This window comes from Python bivittatus, unplaced genomic scaffold, assembly GCF_059951505.1.
Source record: "Python bivittatus isolate LINGU-HERP-01145 unplaced genomic scaffold, Pbiv_v1 ctg000480_np1212, whole genome shotgun sequence".
In the NCBI taxonomy this organism is placed as follows: Eukaryota; Metazoa; Chordata; class Lepidosauria; order Squamata; family Pythonidae; genus Python; species Python bivittatus.
The window spans coordinates 100491609-100513183 of NW_028277075.1; the positions used below are offsets into that span (position 1 = coordinate 100491609).

General features: G+C 40.2%; 1 protein-coding gene across 6 annotated transcripts in view; it reads left to right on the forward strand.

Annotated features, from left to right (window-relative positions):
• UPP2 (uridine phosphorylase 2) overlaps positions 1-20101 on the forward strand; it is a 37098-nt gene extending 16997 nt beyond the window's left edge. For 2 of the 6 annotated variants that reach the window (XM_025170296.2, XM_025170294.2), the window contains 5 exons: positions 170-328; positions 7813-7990; positions 9513-9722; positions 13378-13524; positions 18179-20098. In XM_025170296.2, coding sequence (XP_025026064.1) covers positions 170-328; positions 7813-7990; positions 9513-9722; positions 13378-13524; positions 18179-18351 — 867 coding nt within the window. In that variant the 3' untranslated portion in view covers positions 18352-20098. Of the gene's footprint in view, positions 1-169; positions 329-7812; positions 7991-9512; positions 9723-13377; positions 13525-18178 lie in introns of all 6 variants that reach the window. The other 4 variants (XM_025170298.2, XM_025170297.2, XM_088146582.1 and 1 more) reach the window with 3 other exon arrangements.
• The last annotated feature ends 1474 nt before the right edge of the window (positions 20102-21575 follow it).

A 21575-nucleotide genomic window follows, 5' to 3' on the forward strand; every position in this document is an offset into this window, starting at 1 on the left:
TGTGTCCCCCTTGCCCAAATGGGTCAAGACCATTTTTTAGTTCATTCTTTCGAGTATAAGCTCCCTTTGGATATACAAACGTACAAAACCATTTCAACAGCTTAGCAGCAGCAGATGCAAAATCTCAGTTGTTGTTGCTATGGCTGATAACCTTATCATTCTTTTCCAGTTTGTCTGTGTGGGAGGAAGCCCCAACAGAATGAAAGCTTTTGCTCAGTTCATGCATAAAGAACTTGAACATGAAGGAGATGACAACAACTTGAAAGATATTTGTGCTGGAACAGATCGTTATTGTATGTATAAGGTGGGCCCAGTGCTCTCCGTCAGCGTAAGTACATTATGGGGAGTCCCAAGCACTTCCATTAGGAATATACTGACCATTCCAGCATACTGTTTGTTCTTGAATATTTAATGTATGCTTAATACTTGTGGGAGGAGGAACCAGATAAAAAGTAGCAAGATCACCGCTGGAGCTCAAGGAGCAGGTGAACAAATGATGCTTTGACTGATGAGCATCATTTCCTTGAACAAAAAGCTCCTTCAGTCCTTTACACTTTTCCACTATTTCTACTAATCTGTGTCAGCAAGAGTGCCTAAGGGCACATTGTGTAATCTCACCGTATCCCTTAAGGGGCTAAAGCAGAAAGTTGGAAGGATGAATAAAATGCTTCTTTTGGGAAGCAAAGGAGATACCTTTTTTCATAAGCTGATAAGTGGGGCCATTGGGGAAAGCTATGGGGATAATTGCCCTGAGCTCCCACACCTGGAGACAGCCATCCAAAGGATGGCTCAGTATTGGAAAGGATGTTGATGAATTGCTACGTTTCATTCAAGACCGTAAGCGTAATCACAAATCCCAATCTTGGACCTCAGTGAACAAGTTTGATGTGCTGGAACTGACAGAACCTCGGCTGATGACATTCGTGTCTACTGCACACAAGCCTCCAGCGTGAGGTTTGTATTAGGCTGTGCAAAGCTTCAAAGGGATACTTTGATTCAACACATTTTCAAACCACTCCAAGAAAGCAGATCTGTGAATCAAAGCAAGGATGTGCTTTGATGAAGCAATTCAAATCAGGCAGCTGGTAAGAAGGGTTTCACTGCTTCAGTGGATTTCCTGTGGCTCCTGCTGCTTTGGGGCTTATTCCAGGCAATCTAGAATATGGCAACTTTACCTCCTCATATGGAGGACGCTGGTGGTGGGCTGTGACGTCTGTGATGCTGGCAGCATAGGCGGCTGGACATTGAGGGCAGCTCAATGTCCAGCTACTCCACTCCACTCCACTCCACTCCACTCCACTCCACTCCACTCCACTCCACTAAACTTTCTATCTCTCAGAATTTGTTTGGGGTAGCAAAGCTATCTGGCAGCCCCAAGATGTAGATCAGAGGAATCAACTCCACATTGAGACTAAAACTACTTTTATTCAGATCGGCTCTAGTTACAGGATCTTGCAAGTCCGATTATGCTTTGCCTCCTCCTTCTGTTATAGTCATGTGAATTAGGGCTTGTCTGTCTTTTCACATTCCTCCTTCATTGTTTGGACTTAAGGAGTGCTTCCCTCCTCTTTGCTTTGGTAATGGATCTCTCCCATCCCTGTCAAGGTCATCGTCCTTACTCTCTACACTGCCTTTCCTTCATTCACTTTCCCAGCTCTCTGCTTCTTTAATGTGGCCAACCAAGAATCTTAATGTTGGTCTTCCTTGTGCTCAAGGCTGACCAATATGGACCATTGAGTTAAAGTTTACTTTTATCATCAAGTTAAGTCTCTTGACAATGAATGAATGAATGAATGAATGAATGAATGAATGAATGAGTGCAGGTCAACACCTACAGAGATCCTGGCCCAAATGCCCACTGCTTTTAAGAATAGGGGGTGAAAAGTCTACAAATGCCACTTTTCTTGCTGCTGGCTTCTTTCTCTGTGGCCTGTTTGTATTTCATCATGGCAGCCTTCTTTTACTGCCCCTCCTACCCCACTAACTGAGAATTGCCAGCAAGGCACAACCCTGGCATAATTGAGTCATGTCCAGGAGAAGCTAAGACTTGCCAAGGTACCCTGTCCCAAAACCTATGTCGAGGGGTTCCTTCCTAAGACAGGCCAAGCTTGGCAACCAATTATGCCAACTTTCCTGTCCCCCACAAAAGCCAGAGCTCAGAGGCAGCAAAGTGATATTACTGCATAAAGTCAAGTCATGTTATTGTCACGACAGTAAAATTAAGTGGAGGAGTAAGAGTTACATTTTACACTGTTTTCAAAGGCTTTCATTTTAAATTGAAGTAAGGCATTTTCTGTATTGGTTTTGGATCACTTCTCTATAGGATCTTTGCTAGGTAATTTGGAGGTGGTTGTGTTCCTTTCCTCGTTCCTCTCATTTCTCCCTTAAAAAGGAGAATGTTTTTAATAAAATATTGCAGTAAAACCCTTGAGCATACCTAGCTGAACCTCCAAAGGGTCTATCATCCTTGCTATTTTCATCCCATCCTGCTAAAAAAAGAGTCAGCTGCAGGTGTTTGCATACTTTCCTATTATAGCCTATAGATAATTTTTTTCCCAATTGAATCTTGACCCTGATTTGAATATTTTTGCCTTTGAAATTCAAATCATTCTGTGCCATCTTTGAACCTCACAACTTAAATCTGCATCAAATCCAGTTGATTCACATAGGCCTAGTTTTTCCATGCATTTCGCTGAAATGTGAAATGTACTGAAAGAAAATTAATGTGCACCAATGCTTACATAACCAAAATGTATATTTGTGTGTGTGAGTGTGTACATACACACACGCAGCCCGCAATTCGGCCGATGGCGTATGGGGAAAGAAGCCAGAGTGAGAGCCTTGGCCTGAACTCTGCCAAAGGAGAAAAATAAAATGAAGTTTAGCCTGGTCCACCAAGAAGCAGCTGAACGTGCAGAGCCCTGTCATAGATTTTGGGATGGTCCGGACTTGGGTGAGACACACAGACCAACCCCCACTGAGAAAACGAGAATGTACAATCAAGGAGTGCTCTAAAAACAAACTTGTTTCTTGTCTGAACAGTTTTGTGTTCTTTCATTTACTGTACATTTCCTATTTCTTATAACCTGTTTCTAATTATTTGCTCTTATCTATCCTAACTTACTCTACTTCTCTTATCTTTTCTCAGATATACTAATTATGCTCAGACCTACAGTCCTTATTCTGTCTCTCCTTCCTATCTTCATCTTTCCAAGATCTGATCTTCTGGTTCCTGACTACTGTTGTTCCAGTCACATTCTTCAATTTGACCTTTATCTCTCTCCTAACCTGTCTCTTATAGCTACAGATGACAGCAATTTCCATTCAAACTGCTCTGTTTCCCATTAGCTAGCTATTTTACTGCAATGCCTAAATTCTTCATACTTTCTTATACATTCTGGTATGTTCTTCATTCTGCTCTGTAGCTCATGCTACTCTATAGCTGTGACTCTTGTTCTCTATCTTATATTCTATTTCTGTCCTGTATTCTTACAACCCAGTTGGTCCTAATGTTTTTACGGGTAGTCCTCGTTTACTGACTGTTCATTCAATGACCGTTCAAAGTTACAACAGCACTGAAAAAGGAGATTTACAACCAGCCCTCAAACTTGCAGCCATTGGAGCATCCCTATGGTCACATGATCGCAGATTCAGGTGCTTGGCAACCGGCACGCATTTAAGACGGTCACATTGTCCCTCAGTCACGTGATTGCCATTTGCAACCTTCACAGACAGCTTCCAACAAACAAAGTCAATGGGGAAGCTGGCAAGAAGTCTCAAGCTGTGATCACGTGACATCATGCTTAACAACCACGGGTGATTTCCTTCATGACCTCAGTCAGAACTGACGTCGTAAGTTGGGCACGGTCACATTATGTTTCACTTTATGACTGTATCACTTAACAATGGAGTTGCCGGTCCCAGTTGTGGTCAGAAAGTGAGGACTACTTGTATTTCCACCTTTCATTTACTCTATATTTCTATACTTAGTTCCACTTTCTAATTTCTATTCTTTTCTCCTCAGTATATAGCTCCAAGTCTCTTCTTTAAAATGTTGTCATCTAGTGGGACCTAAGAAAAGCATCTTTTCTGTAGCTGCCCCTGCTCTGTGGAATACCCTTCTGCCAGGGTATCTGCCAGATCTACCAGATCTGCCAGGCCCCCACACTCCTTCTCTCCTGGAAGGCCGTAAAGAGTTGACTCTTCCCACAAGCACTGGTGAAGGGTGAAGCTGGTGCCCAGCAAGGTGGTATATTGATGTGTGGGAGAGTGTTGCCCCAGGGAGTCAGTAGTTTTTTATGGAGTTTTTATTGATTTTTATTCTGATTGTTTGGGAGGGTGCTGTTTTTACTGTTTTGTGCACCACTCAGGGTTGTTGTTACAATACGGGTGGCTATATAATTCTTTTCAAATAAATGTCTTCAGCACCTTCTGCAATCTTCTGTCGTCTGCTTTCTTTTTTCTATGCTGTCCTATTTCCTTTTCAGCCAAGCTCCTTTTTAAAGGGCCAGCTGTCCAAAACAGATATGGGTGAGGTTGTGCTGCTGCAGCTGCCCTCTCAAAAGTCCCATTCAGAGCAACGACAGGTGTGGCAACAGTTCTGGAAGAATTTCAGTCCACTCTTCCTCCTGCTTTCTGTTGTTACTTAAAGCTATCAAATCCGGGCTGAAACATCTTCATGGCCACTAGAGGGCAGCAAAGAAATACAGAAAAGAATAACTTATGGCTGCCCTCTATGGTCACCTGGATTTTTGCAGCTCAGATCTGGTAGCCCCTGTGGAGTAATTTCTTTGACGTATATTGCAGATATTGCATGTTTGCATGGAACCATGACTTGCTCAACTTGGTTTTATCAAATAAACCACAACTGGCAGAGTTTGTATTACATGCTAAGTCAGTGATGGCAAACCTTTTGGGCTTGGTGTGTCAAAAATTTGGAAAATGCCTAACCTGACTCTGCTGGCATGTCACACACACACCCCCGAACAAAAGAGAAACAATTCTTTACATATTCATCTATTTTTTAAAAAATACAGTTCAATCATGTGTGGTGCTATGTATTATATAAAGAAATGTCGAATAATTACAAAAATGAAATACAGATAAAACAAACTCAGTTTCTTTGCTAACTCAAACAGGGAAAATAGTTGTTGGCTGTTGGTGAACGCTGGCGTGTCACCCATGGCATGTTACCTTTAACATGCGTGTAATAGGTTCGCCATCACTGTATTAAGCCACAAACTGGTATTTGCAAGCCACAGTTGAAGGTTCATATCATATGCTAAGCCAAAACTCCAACTATACTATTGCTTAGTGTGTGGTGGGAACCAGATCAAAGAATATTTTTAATACAGCAATGAAAATGGCAACACAATCCAAACCACATTTATTTCAAAAAAATGCCCCATGAAGATGTTAAGAAGCTAAGAAGAGCTCTGCTGGGTCAGACCAATGGTATCTTATCCAGAAACTGATGCTTCTGAGAATTCCTGGCCAGAGCACAATACCTTTCCCACTCTTGTTACTCAGAAACTGGTATTCAAAGGCATAGGTCCTCTAATACTGGAGGTTATGCATAGCCTTCATGACCAGAAGCCATTGACTACCAGATCCTTCATTAATGTAGTCTGGGCTTCTTTTGAAACACTCTAAATTGATGAGCATCTTGTGCTTGTGGGTTTTGTTGTTTATTTTTAGAGTAAGCATAAAGCATATTTGTCTTGCCTGTTGTCAATTTTCCACCATCCAGCTCCGTTGTGTAGTGCCAGGTATGAGTGATGTCGTAAGCATCATGTTCTCTCTCAACTAACACAAATCATATAATTTGGCATTACGATGACCCCAGGTTCTATTACACGTTTCTTCTCTCTGCCCATTTTCCATAGCATACTTATTTTTATAAACCTCTTACTGGACCCTTTCCTTATGCAGCTTTAGGTTCAGCGGAGTTTACACCCTAGGAAATGGGTTGAGATTGCAGCCTTAATAGCTCTCATAAAATAGGTCAGAATCTAAGGCCTAAAACTGATAACAAAATCATCCCAGTGACCCATTTCTTCCAAATTTGAAAACATTTTCAACCCCTGTTTTATTCGTTTAATAACTAATTTACCAGCAATTTCCCTTTTTCCCCTCCCTTCACACACCTTTGGGCAATTATTGCCAGTCTAATAATTCAGACATTCAAAAATGCAACGTCTTCTAAATTTTAATATGCCAAGTGAAAAATTGTCCTGGTTTGTTCTTGCTGTTTCTATGAATTATTTTCCTGCTCTTCAAATACATGGAATGTAACAGATGTTTAAGCCTGTCAAGGAAATTCCCTGCCTACATTTTTGCAAGAGAACAGTGTGTTAAGATTACCGTATTTTTCCGACAATAAGACGCCCCCATGTACAAGACGACCCCCACTTTTCCAACCTAAAATTAAGAAATAAATATTTTAAAGAGAGTGCAGAACACATTTTTATTTAGTAATTAGTTAACATTTACCTGATACACTCGGTGGGAGGAGGTCCAAACCGTCTCTCTGCAGCTCTGTTTCCAGGCTCTTTTGCATAACTGATTACATTCAAGCACGAGTGAAACTGCCGATAGCTTGTCTCTGCAAACCGACTTCCTCTAATTAGTTTGTTCAGCATCAGCTGACGTCAGTTACATCAGGCTCGTGATTGGAGGAAGTCTGTTTGGGAGACAAGCTATTTCACTTGTGATTGGAGGCTAGCAATAAGAGGAAGAAACAAAGTATGGGCAGTTTTGCAACCGCGCAATTCTTGGCTGACTTCCCTGAATAAGACGCCCTTCAATTTTTAGGGTAAGGATTTTAGAAAAAAGTATCGTCTTATAGTCGGAAAAATACGGGTAATAGGCAAGGAACACAAAATCCAGCTCTCTCAAAAGTCAAAAGGGGTGCTTTGTTGCAGCATTGAAGAGAAGCTGGATCAGACCCCATGATGGTGATTTATACTAGTCTCCTCTCTGAATCATATCATCTGTCTTGGGTGCTACTATATACTAATTTTGAAAGGCCCACGTTTCCTTATTAACAGAGGAGACGTGTATCTTTGTTCATATCAGCAGCAATCCAGTCTATAAGGTCAAGATTTATGCTCATTTCCTACTGGACAGAGCAAAGATATTTCACAGAAAGTCTTGATGCTAATGAGTGTTAGTGCTTCATTGCCATCCACCAGGAAAGACAGACCTCTCAAATTATCCAGGTGAGTGGACTTCAGTTCCCAGGATTCCTGAGCCCATATGGCCATTGCTGGGAATTGTGGGGCTTGAAGTCCTGCCACTGCAAGGCACCCTTGTTGGAGAATACTGTATACCAATCCAACAAAGCCTTTCTGGATCCTGTGTTAATTTGGGTGGCTCCCACTAGGTTCTGTTATCTCTTCCTGCTTCTGTGTTCTACATATAGCATTCTGCTTTTTTCTACATCAGCTTGGTTCCTCCTGTCTGCGGCTAAGCCATAATTTAGTTATTTCGGTTGAGGCTATGAATCGAGCCACTGTTGCATAACATTATGTATGAACCAGGCCATTATGGTTTTTCAACAAGCCACATTTTAAACAATACTACTTTAGTGTTATAAATGAACTCATATAACTGATTTTAATAAGGGAAGGCCGAGTTAAGTGCTCTTAGCTTTTGCCGGATCGTGCATCATACATTCCCTTTATAGACTTCCATTGTGTACCAATATTTTGGGTGTATTTTTCAGTTTGGTTTTCTATTAAATACACTGTACAAGTTCAGTTTTGCTGGGAAAGTATAAAGTTTTTATTTCTTCTTCTCTTTTCCTGACAGCACGGGATGGGCATTCCCTCCATTTCAATCATGCTTCATGAACTAATCAAATTGCTACACCATGCAAAGTGCTGTGATGTTACCATTATCCGCATCGGTACCTCAGGAGGATTAGGTGAGCAAAGAGTTTTGCTGCTGCCAGGCAGAGGGGATGCAGATGAAAAACAGCTCAGGAAAGGTCAGATCTTTATGAGAATTTTGTAACATGTTTTAATATATATTTCAAGTCAACAAATTTCAGCCAGCTAAGGCATATGCAGAGAGATCACAAATGTGTATTTGCTTGATGTAACATCAGCCTGAAAATATGGGGGTGGATGTCCTTTCTAGATTAAAGTCATTGGGATTAAATTTTCCCTGGAGTCTGTATAAGAACGTCTATGTAACTGAAACAAGGAAATATCAATACTGTACTGTAAAAGAATATTTTGCAATAGCATTTATAAAATATTAAATTCCTGGACATGAAAATAAGGACTTCTCTTCATACTTATTCAACCGCAAGCAGCATATTAATTTTAATCAAAAAGAAAAGCTTTCAGAATGAGTGAAAAGAACTTCCAGGTCTCAAAAGATTAACTACCCAAGTGAACCTTCTCTGTTTTAAAGAATTTGATCACCTGCTCACCAGACTAAACTGAGACAGTTTAGTTTCCTTTCTCTGTGTTGGTTTTCATGACAGATTAAATATGTGCTGGAGGAACATATTCAAATCTAAGGCTTGTTACCCCCCTATGATGTGGGTAACGTATCTATAGGTTGCTTATGAACTGAATCCTAAGTTTAACATAAAATTGAATGTAATAAAAATTGAAAACAAAGTTTAGTTGACAGAATATGCACTGCCCTTGCTGACACTGGGCCAAGGGGGAGGGTATGCTACTGTGTTTTGAGAAGTTCAAAACCTGGGTTTCTTTGGAGCTAACTAACCAACCAAACTAAACTCCCTGTGTGTTATGCAAATTACTCACCTTTCTATTAATTGTTCACTCAGATATCTATGATTAAGACTTCTGTTTCTCCATCTGTTTCAGTATGTCTATGTCACCACTAAGTTTGACCAGGACATGATGGGGGGTTTGTTTGTTTTTTATGTAGTCTGTTTTAGTTATTTGCTCCAACAAAATAGCCAGATATTGAGAATGAAAGTATCAGCCACCAAACTGCCTTTGTGTCAGCTGAGAATACTGAAAAATGGCTGCTGGAAGACTAATTGAGCCATCAAAATTGTATGCAGCTAGCACAACCTTGTTGAGATAAGTAACTGACAGAAGGGATCTTTGGATCAGCCAATGATTTATTACCTCCTGTCAGTTCCACCTTTGTCTAAACTGAACTATTCAAAGGTTTTATTATATTCAGATTCCTAGGATGAAGATAAAGCTAATGTGAATGCTCATTTGAGTCAAACTCAATGGCTGGTAACTCCATGGACGTGTCTATGTACTTTTCTTTGGCAATGATACAGAAGTTATTTGCCATTGCCTTTTAGGGTGGTTGTTCAACTTATAGTCTGGTCTACAGCCTCAAGATTTCTTGGTAATCTATTTCAAGTACTAACTAGATCTCACCCTGCTTAGTTTGGGAGAATAGCCAAAGTCAGCTAAAGGATGCCATCTACTATAAGAAGCTCTAATATCTACTGGTGGATATAGTTACCATTTCATATTGCTTCACCACCATCTATTTTCTGCTTTTAGGAGTTGAGCCGGGCTGCGTTGTAATAACAGACATGGCAGTGGATTCCTTTTTTAAGCCCCAGTTTGAGCAAGTGATCCTAGACAGTGTGGTGACACGAAGCACAGAACTTGATCAAGACTTGGCTTCTGAGTTACTAGAATGCAGCAGAGGGATTAAGGACTTTCCAACACTAATGGGTCATACAATGTGCACATATGATTTTTATGAAGGTAAGCATGTTTTTAACTGAACATTTAAAATAAGAAAACATTGTAGTATGTAGCCAGTTTTGGGGAGGCATCATTTAATGCCTCCCCAAAACTGCTAATGGTCACTTTGATTCCTATTCCCTTAATTAATTTGAAATCAACAAATACATTTATGCTAAAACCTCATTCCGTATCTACTCAGAACTAAATTCAATGGAATTTGCTTCCAGATAAGTGAAAGTACTGATTGCAGTCTTGGGCATTTTACCCTGGAATAAGCATCGTTAAACATAATCTTAACTTTCCTAATCTCTTTAGCTTCATTATTAGTGATAATAGTCTATCCTCAGTTTCTAACTCTTAAAAAAAAACATATTTTGTTAATTTTGAGGACAGTTAAGTGGTAGCATTTTGTCTTTTATTTTATAGGATTTGTTAATAAATATGGAGCCATTAAAGAAAAATGTAGCTCTGCATCAATACATTGGTTATATTTTAATTATATGTCTTGTTACTTTAAAGACAAATACAACAATTAAACTTTAGCCAACCCTCAACTCCAAAATTGAACTGGAATTTAGTTTCACCCTATGCAATTTCACTGATAAACAACAAGACAAGTTAATAGGAAAAGTTACCATACCGAAATAGGTCCAATGTATGAACGTATTCCTACATTAGTAAAGCAGAATTATTTCATTTCTTGACTAAAAACCCAAAATGGTCTCTAGGAAGTAAAGAAATAAAGTAGTAGGAGAGAAGTGGAATTTTTTCCCAGGCAGTATCAGAGCTAAGGTACCCAAGAAGTCTGCCACATTTACTCAGTTTTCTGTCAAGGAAATGACTTCAGTGAGAGGGAAGTTGTAGGGCTCCAGATGTTGCACAATTGGACCTTCCGACATACTTTAGTACTGACTATTTACGTACACCAGCGCTACTGGGAATGGTGGTCTAAGGGCTGTCCCCTAAAAAGTGGAGGGCCCAGACCAAAAGAATGGGCAGGTCCAGAATAAAAACTAAATTTGATCCAATTAGACTGTTTAATTCAGTACAGTTAATATGCTCCCTATGTATTCAATAATTTTCCCTTCCATCATGTTGACTGATTATGTGCCATCAAGTTGTTGTCAACTGTTAGAGACCACATAGATAGATTTTCTCCGTGACAATCTGTCCCTAACCTGGTCTTTCAGGTCTTCCAACAGTGCATTCATCACCACTGTAACTGAGTCCATCCACCTTGCTGCTGGTCATCCTCTTCCTCTCTTTCCTTCCACCTTTCCCAGCATTAGAGCCTTCTCTAGAGAGCTAGGTCTTTGCATAATATGTCTGCAGTAGGATAATTTCAGCCTATCATTTGTGCCTCAAGTGAGAACTCTGGGTTGATTTGTTTTATGATACTTTCCTTCCTTCCTTCCTTCCTTCCTTCCTTCCTTCCTTCCTTCCTTCCTTCCTTCCTTCCTTCCTTCCTTCCTTCCTTCCTTCCTTCCTTCCTTCCCTCCCTCCCTCCCTCCCTCCCTCCCTCCCTCCCTTTCTTGGCTACCTGTGATATTCTCAGGAGTCTTCTCCAACACCAAAGTCAAAAACCATCAATACTCTTCCTATCCTGCTTCTTCAAAGTCTAACTTTAGCTTCCATCATATTTAACAGTGCTATTTAGTGGCAATTTTGGAAGGCTCTCAAGGATGAACCAAAGGCTTTGTGGCACCTTATGCAGCTGTAGGAGTGCAGACAGTGCACTGATGCCAAGCAAAAACCCCTTTTCAACTCAGGACTTTTAAATTCCTCAAATTATTATTTTTTTAATTAGCACTTCTGCTGTTTATCCTATGGATTGATACTAGTATTTTTGCTATATTTTTAATTCACTGCAAACTGTTCTGGAACTGAGAAAAGAAAGAAGATGCCTATTAATCCAGCTGCCTGTCTCCTTTATGACATGTAAGAAAATCTAAAATTCTCTTGATTTCCATCCTCAAAAACCTTTACCAAGTCATTGCCTAGAAGATGCAAGCATTTCATATTAAACAGTTAAAATGAAAGAGCCCCCAGTCAATCATCATATCATCATGTTAACAGCTGGATTACACTCCAGTTACCTCCTGTGACAGGATTATAGCTTCCAAAATTACCTTCCCAAAGAAAAATGTCAAGAAGTGTGGCATTTATGTAAATACCCATTAGTGCCTCTCACTACCCCAGAACCTTTTCTTTGGAGACAATTAAATGCTGTTTGCAAAGTGGATGAAACAGAACAAACTGAGACGCAATCATCTGTGGAGTCTGTGGAAACCTTAGGCTGTTTTGGCAAGGATGACCATCTGCGTTTTGGTCACCTTTTATCAAGGCAAGTTCAGAGGATCCATGTGCAGAAACAAAACCTCAGTGGAACGGCTTGTCCAGCTTGGTTCTGCTGCAGGGGTAGATTTGCCATCTTTAAAAAACAAGAGATACCAAGAGAACAGCAACTGGTTTAAACAGTAATTAAGGAGACAATTTTCAAAATACTTTCATTTCATAAGGAACTCTTTCTGTTTATGAAGATTCTCAGTCATCCAGGTGGAATTGTCTGGAGGTTGAGTCATGGCAACCGGACGTTTCTTTTGTGGTAGAGATGTTTCGCTACTTGTCCAAGCAGCTGCTTGGACAAGTAGTGAAACGTCTCTACCAAAAAAGAAAAGAAGTCCAGTTGCCATAACTCAACCTCCAGACAAGGAATTCTTTCATTATCCCAGTCAAAGACACCGTTTTCTAGAATCTTCAATTAAGGGTCAATCGTCCTGATTTACACCCCTGTGTCAATATTTTACATTGGTTGTGTTTGGAGTTCAGTTTTCCTCTTCCACCCAGATGTCCCCTGCTTTCTTCCCTCTGCTTCCTGGTGCTCTGTTTCCTTTTCTGCAAGGCAAAGGTGAAGCGAGTGACATGGAGGGATAGACTGGCCAACAGTTAGTGTTTTGGGTGCTCAGAATGTGGCCGCCCTAGTAAAAAAAAAATCAAGGGCCAAAGATTAAACGTTAGCAACAAAAGCACCAACAAAAGCTAGCCTAGACATACTAGCTAAGTGGCACTTACCCAAAGGGAAAATGGTTAGAACAATCATGAAAGCACTAACCTGGTTTTTTGTTTCCCTGCTTGCAGTTAAATGCCAGCCATTGAAAAGCGCGACTTTTTGTCAGTGCAGCAAGCAGTAAAAGCGACTAGAGGTTGTGTTTCATGAGCTTTCTGCTTTACAAAGAACCTGCAGTGGGGGGTTCAAATATGCCACTGTGCCTTTTTCCGTAAGAATAGTGCTGCTTTCATTACTGGCTTCTGCAGCTTTCCTCCGCACAGAGTAATAAAGAACGCATTAGCCTTAATTTATTATCTTCACCACAGAAGGCGTTTTTACATTCTCTCTTTTTATGTATTTTATTTTGTCATTCATTTCTTGGATTTTGTGGAAAAGTTAAAAAATACATGGTAGATAACTTATTAATATTTCAAAGAGCAGACTATTAAGTCTTTTTTTTTTAATGGGAATTTCTTTTTTATTTAAGTAGGATGTCAGTAGGTTACCTTCAGGCTTTCAGAAGAAAGCATTCTTTGCAGAAGTCAACTGGGCCAACACTTTGGAGGGCAGAGCACATGAAAGCACAAAACGCTGATATTTTCATCCTTTCCTGTTCCTTTTAAGGCCAAGGACGGTTAGATGGAGCATTGTGTTCCTTCACCAGTGAAAAAAAGCTAGAGTATTTAAAAAGAGCGTACGATGCTGGAGTGAGAAACATAGAAATGGAATCCACAGTATTTGCTGCTATGTGCAGGCTCTGTGGGCTGAAAGGTAAGTCAGAGGGCATCTGGGCAGGGTCTCCTTGTAGCTCTCTTGGGTAGCCCTGGGGTTTGGTTTGCTTTGGTTTGGTTTGGATATACAGTGGCTAGTCTTGAGCTTGAGTACCTGTTCTCTGTGGTACACCCAGCCATTGGGACCCTGGGGGTTTCTTTTCTAACTCCTATCTAAAGCCTTTCAACCTAGCTCACTGTCAACCCCAGAACTTCCCACAGATCCATAAAGACTGAGAAGCTTCTAGTTATGAACAGGCAACGTGCCCTTAATTTCCTGCACTCAGACCACAGGTTGAGAACATCTCTGCTTTCCTACTTGCAGGAAAACAATAACCATTTAGATACACAGCCAGATTTACCCAGATGGAAGAATAACCTGACACAATAGTAACTTAGAAGGGTGAGCTCTTGATGTCCAGCGACTTGTTCAGCATCACCTTCACATACCTTGGCAGTTTCCTTAAAGGGGCAGTGGATTTTCAACTACATAGTTATGTACAACACAGTCAAAATCTTCCCTTGGCAAGGATGCTCAGCCACAATCGCTCTGCCAAAAGTCTCACCTCTGATGACATGGACTCTTGTGGTCCTCCTTGCTGGCTCCTCTGCATCCAGCCAGCTCCTTGTCATGTCTCCGGCTCAGCCGGGCCCAATTTACTTGCCCAGCTGCTCCCCACTGGGCTCTCCTTGCCCTCGGCCCTCTCGCAAGCTGACGCACCGGATGATTTCCTGGCCCACCTCCCTTGAATCCAAGCTGCGGGAGACAGTATCGTGTGTTCTCCTTTTACCTCTTATTCCCAAGCAATATTTCTCTCCTGTGCCCTTTTAACAGTCTCTTACATACATCCCTTAGCTCTTCTTCAGCTCCCTATTTTCCTTTCCTTTTAAAGCTCGCCTTTCTCTTACTCTTGAGTGATCTTTCTGTCTGATTTTAAATTTCTGACTTTTCATCTCCTTGGGCTGCTTTCTTATACTCTCCCCTTCCTTTTTGTTTTCCAAGCATTTCTTCATGGCTTGGCCCCCTTCGGTCAAGGCTGTCTGTTGCAAACAGAGTCCCCTGTGTGCTCCTTGGCCCTCGATCTGTGTTTGCCTCGGCCCCGCTCTGTTGTTTGCCTTCCACAACTCCACACCACAAACTCTAAGGTTCATTCCTTCCTGTCGTGGCTGCGCAGCGGGGGTGGGGGGTGGGGGCGTGGTCACCTCCCCGCTCCCTTAATTGGTTTTATTTTGTTTTCTTACAGGCTCCTTTTTGTCTAATGAGATCTACCTTACCTTATTTTCTCCCATTTGCTTTGATATTCCCCTTCTTCTTTCCTACATCCTGTTAATTATAACCCCGAGCACTCAGATTGCTAGACTCAGGTTATTTCCTTGCTTCTCATGGTAAACCCCTAGCAGTTTACACCAGATTTGCTCATTTCCTCAACTTTATTGTAGCCTCCTAGGTTACATCAAGTTACCCTAATCCTTGTTTGCTTAACTATGTCAATCCACATTGCAGGAGGATAGGTGCAGGTTCATTTTGTTTAGACAAACAATGGTTGCACTATATTCATTTTTAATTACCAACCTGGTATTTTGATAAGAAAACAATTCAATAAGTTTAAAATTACTTTTTTGCATAACAAAACAGGTAAGTGAAAGTAATGATTTTCAGTAATGTTTAGTAGTTCACTGGAAGCTACCACCAGCTGTAAGAGGAAAATGATGCTCCAGTGTTTAGTTTTATTACAATATTCAAAGAAGAAAAAAATGCATTCCAGCTGAAAGGTGTTAATCCAAGCTGACTCGCAATCTTTGGATCAGGTGTGCTGTCCACCTGCCACTTATTATTTTAAGAACAATTTATGCTCTTACGTGTGTAATTCAGCCACATACCACAATATTTTTTTTGCACTTCTGAAGAGATAGTGTTATGCCACATTGTATAATGCACTTACAAAAGTTCATAGTAGAGCTATCTTATCTGAATGACACTAGAAAACAGCAGAGAGAGATCTAGAGAAAAAAAACCATCTAGATTTTTGCAGTCCAGATGTAATATTGTAACATAACATATTATACAATAAACAATATTGTATAATATTGTAACAGTATTGCTACTGTATATTAGAAAAGTGTAAGAAATGTTGTAATCCCAGCATAAAGCTTTTGGCTTTTATTCAATCCATTTTTAGTTTTTCTTACCTGACCCATAAGGTTTTAACAAAGTTATTATCACTCCAAGATCATAAATTGGCAGAGGTGCTTACAGCTGAAATCAGAGCTACAAATCCAGTCCTGTCTGAGATCAATAAGCCAAAGTTTATTACTGGTGGATAAAGCAGAGGAAGCGTTAGCCAGGTCCAAGTTCTCCAAGGAATTTTGTTCGCAAGGTCAGATCACAGAAATTATTCTAGTATTTGAGTGTCCTCAGGCAGGGCTTAAATACGCGGAATATCCTGAGCAGAGCCTGCCCTCATTAGCTCTGGTTATCAGAGCCAGGTTACTTAGAACAACAACCTACTCCTGAGAAGATCGTCCTGCCTAAGGCTAATCATCCTGCAACTTCTCTTTTTCCTGCCCTTTCTCCTTCCACTGTATGGGGATGAGACTCACCAGTCCAGTCTCTACTTAGAATTCAGAATTCTCCAGGACTGGAATCAGCACCAATAAGGCCCAGTTCAGCTCTACAATCCACATTGTTCTTCAGCACCTGGGCTGTCTAGCGCCTCATCTTGCTCTCCTTCCTTCTTTGATGAGGACTCACCTACCAAGAGCATAATGCTCTTCAACTCAAATGGCCAAAATGTCCTAAGGGTAACTGAACTATGTTGGAGCCTCATATCCTAAGGCTTCCCTGGAGAAGAGAGGTAATTGCCTTAGTCTATATTATTAATTAGAGGTGTTCTGGGCTCCTTCTGTGAGAGCACTGAAGGTGAACAAGTACAATAGCATGGATTACACGTAGCTGATACATTAAGCCACAAGTGACTGAGTTCACACAATATACTAAGCCATAAAATCATAATTTACAAATCATAATGGCTGGGTTTACAGTATATATTAAGCCAAAACCAAACAAACCACATGGCCACTTTTTCACTCTATTGCCTGTGCTGTTTCTTACCTGAGGCTCATTCTCTACCTTCTCCGAAAGCATCAGCTGTTTAATTGCAATATAACTATCAGATTGAACTATCAGATTGCTGCATTGACATCCACATATACCCTCACTGTATGTATACATGCTGGATCTTTTCTACTTCGCTTGAAGTCAGCAGTCTGGGCCCTAACTCAAGGTGGCACTGGAAAAGTGGGCTTGGGACTAGCTGTTTCTGCAGTATTTCCCACAATGTTCCTGAGTAGCACTCCCATTTCAGTTATTGTAAAGTGGAAGATCTCTTTTGCAAGAACAACAACTCAGTCCTAGCAGCTCTGGTCTGCAGTCTGAAATGGTATGGCTAACACCCCAAATGATAAGCGGCATTTTATGCCATTTCTAATGATTGATCCTGTGGAGAACTGCAATAATCTGAGGACTGAAAATGCAGGTGCAAAAGCTACACTTTTCCAGACAAAAACTCCGGTCCTGGATACAGGGATGTTTTAAATGGGTTATTGGGGGCTGTGCAGGATGGACAATAGATGGTGGGGAACACAGCGATGTCAGCAGAACCAAAGCTTTTCAAGTCAGCTTGAGAAAAGTTTCTACTTTGTGTGTGTGTGCGCACGCACATTCACACGTGTATGCATTTCGTTTCATCTTTTTAGAAACTGCAAAGGTTTCTCCACTTGTCCCGCATTTTGGGCAGGGCATTGACTGCTTTCATTTAAAATGCTGCTGAAAATGGATAGTAATTCCCTTTCATTTTGAGTTGAGGAGTAGATGAAAGCTATAGTGGTAACCCTAAACTAAGCACCTCACAGTTAAAAAGCAAAGAATCCTCCCTCATGGCCTCCAAACCCACTTTCCCTCTCATGTGGGTGCAGTTCTACCCACTTTAAAGCCCTCACCTTCCAAAAATATTGAGTGCAGCTGTTGGCCACCAAAAAATTGCCCACCCTTGCTCTAATGTAACAAATACCTTAGGATGTTCAACAGCGTTTTCTGTACATGATATTTTTGTTCTCATCAAATCTGGCTTTATTCCTCACAGTATCATGTTGTTTTCTTTGTATGTGGACAATTTTGGCCAGGAAAGTGACTTGCGGGGAAAGTTTAAATGCTATATTCCTCAATGGTTTATTTTAGTCTCTTAAAACATTCCAATCACAAATAGTTGCAGAAAAGCTTATTACAGGAGCTTCCAAACTCAGAGAGGGGCTTTACAACATTCCTACTGAACACTCAATCATCCTTGATGGTCTTTGAAGCTCGCTTTAAACTGAGTAGAAACAAAACGTACATGTTTTTAAAAGCCATCCAGATTTTTTTAAAAAGTCGCAATGTAATGATACTGTTTCCCTTCCGAAGTAAACAAGTATTGGCAACCCAAGTAATGTTTTGTTTTTATAGGACTACAACAGTTATACTTTAATTAAAAAGTTTTTGTTTTACTAAAATTCTACTATAAAATTTGCAGTCCTACAGTAGAATTTATACTGACGGAGATTATAGCTGATAGAAAAACAAAGCTGACTTTTCCCCCCCGTCTTCCTCTGTTTCCAAGCTGCAGTCGTCTGTGTGACTCTCGTTAATCGACTTGAAGGGGATCAAATCAAAGCCTCTCATGACGTTCTAGCTGAATATCAGCAACGACCTCAGCAGTTGATTGCAATGTTGATCAAAAAACACCTTGGGCTGATTAATGACAAGAAATTATTAGATAATGCAGTAGTCTAAAGAATTGCAGAATGTAGGAGCCCGAGACATCATATAGTCACACATGTGAGCCACAAATGTTATATGCATTGACATTGTTGGGTTTTTATATGAAACACAAGAACAGGAAAAGAAAACAGTTTCATTGATACTTTGAATTTAGTGGGAGGAAAAACTACTTTTAATTCTGGATACATCATTCTACCTACAACAACATACTGGATTATGCTTGTTACCACCAGAAGACTTATCTGTATTATTAACTACATAAAATTAATATTAGTAAAGTACCAGCTGAAGGCAAAGAAAGGAATGAAACCATCAAGTGTTTAAAAAGTGTGATTTAAAGCCCAACATGTTCTGTACAACTGCTTTTCACTGGGGGGAGACCAGTCTGGAACAATATGTTTCAAATTGCTATCTACAGGCAGTTTCAGCTTGGCTGCCCTAAAGAAGAATACAGGTTCTCTAAGTGAATGAGAGGAGGCGTACAACAGAAAACTTGGTACTTGCCACTCCTTAAGACTGTTTTAAAATACCATTGTGCTCACATTATTTGTTTGCTTTTAGCGTAAGGTGCTATTTGAACCCAGTTATAGTAATACATAAGCCATGATTTATGGTAGCATATGCATGAACTGTGCAATTATGGCTTATCCAACAAACTTTAGTTAAACAAACCATGGCTTGGATGACTTTGGATCAAAATTATTATAGACTATCAAGTAATGACATGAGATCAACTCAGTGATTATCATATAGCTCTTATTCATTCTACTAAGATGTTAACTTCATGATACCATGTCATTTACTGGACCATATACGTAGATATAAACAATGACCACTGAAAATGTGAGACTTCATCCTAGATAAGTCAATAAATCAACTCAAGAATCCCCCCGAGTTTGGAGGGACTTAGTTGTCAAAAGCACTTTGTCTGTAACAATGAGCCAAGCTACTTCTTGTATCTCAGGTGACAACTTGCCACTTGATTCCAAAGTAAAGCTGCCATTCCCATGTATTGTGGCTTAGCACACCTGAAAAGTGAGGCTAGAATATGATTTCCAAACACAGTAGGTAACATTTCATTTTAGACACCTGTCAGGCATTGATCAAATGGCCTTAAAATATTTAGACCGAAGATGTCAATGTATGGCAAGCTCAAAGCAGCACAGAAAATGTTCCTAGTACATGATACTATGATTCAAGTTGAATATGGAACATCCTGGGTGCTGGTTTCATCCATGAGAGTTTCAGTAAATATCAGGTGATGAGCTCCGTAATGTCAAACCAAGAGAAAGAAGAAAAAGAAACTGTACATTATAGATGCAGAAATGTGATCAGAAACTGCTACTGACAAATTCTGACTATATATTTGCTTGCTAATCAAAATCCAAGGAAAGAGAACCATAATCTTTTCATCTCTCTCTCTCTCTCTCTCTCTCTCTCTCTCTCTCTTTTTCTCATGAATCAGTCCATTATACAGGTGCTTTAAAAGAAAATCTGTATTAAGTTGGATTTGAAAACTATGCCATCTTATCATAATTTTGCAATACATTTATATAGTTCATTGTTTCATATATCACAATACATCTATTGAACATTTCTGTAAAAAATTAGTTACTTCACATGGTAAAATAACCCACAAAAGAGAGTGGGAAAAGACTGTTTAAGAAAGTATTGTACTAGTGATCATGTGTTTAATAAATGTTTACAACATTTTTGAGGTAGTAGAGTTTTTCAGTTCTTGAATGACCCAGGGAGAGGAGAAGAATAATCTGGGCTTTGTGAACTGCTACTCCAACCAACCAACCTCACAGAGGTGGCCCCTGAACTGACCAGCTGCTTCAGAGAGGAGATTTTGGAAAAATAATGTCAATTTCACATAACACATTTAACCAGGTTAATTAAAGAACTTATGGCTGAATGTGCAGAACATGCAGCATTTTGGTTTAAGTTTGTGGGTATTTGGGGGGAGATGTGGCTTAGTGTGTTACACAATCTCATTTACTATCTTATGATGTAATGAACTGTGCATACCTTGAAACTGGGTTAATGCTGTCTGGTATGAACGCAGCCAAAGAGCACTCTCATATCACTACTAGGTTTACTCCCCAATCCTTCTAAAGCCATTTGAAGGTGACCCCTGATCATCTTCACTTTTACCAACCTTGAAATGCTGGGACCAGGTAGAGACCATCAGAACATAATCATGCTGTCAGCTGACAAACAGGATAGTACAAAAACTTTCAGTACCCAAACCATTTATTCCTTCACACCATTCCATTCAACATAAAAGGGAAAGAAAGTGAATAGTTACCATTCAAACACCCACTCTTACACACACTGTCATTACATTCATAGATTTCTTTGGCTGCTTGTCAAAAAATCAGAATATAGTAAACTTCATGGATCTTGGATTAATAGACTTTGGCTGCAGTGGAGAAAATCTTTCTGCTAACTGCATGTTGTTGCACATGTGTAAAATCTGGTTTGCCATTTTGAACATCCATAAAATTCCATTTACCATTTTATGCATGCATAAGGTACATAAAGCATGTTAAATATACATGCATAAAATCCCATTTGGATTTAACAGACATTCTGATTTAATAAGCACTCCTTTTGCCCTCATTCATCTGTTAAATCAGAGGTTTATTGTGATTGCTGTGAGCGGGATTTACTCATTTGCAAAGGTGTGATTCCTGTTTCTGTTTAAGAGTCACTACCAACATTGATAGCATGTCAGCATTTTTTTCAACTACGGATTTTTTACAGCAGCTTTAAACATGGTTGGTGATAGTGGCAGGATTGGGGGCATGTAGCAGGATAGTTCTGAAACCAGCAGAGGTGAAATGGAAGAGTTGTATCTGTTTTCTCCTCTTGTTTGCAGGGGAAGAGCAATGCTGCTAATGGCTCCCCCCCCCCCCCCCGGGACTGTTTTGCAATGAGAGTTCCCTTCAAATATGCTCTAAACTGAAATTCTATTGAGAGAAAGTAACAGTTGCCTTGAGCTAAGCAGGTAGGGAGTGAAATGAAGGAGGAGCTCCTGCCAATGGGGAAATAGGATTGCCCACAAAGGCAGTGTTTGACAGCATTGCAACTAACTCTGCTGCCGTTTCAAACACAACGGAGGTGGGCCAGCAATAAAGCACATTCAGCTACCACCTACATAATAGGGTCACAAAGGTCTGGACTGTTTTAGAACGGGCACAGAATCTTCATGTGGAAATGCTGAAAGGGCA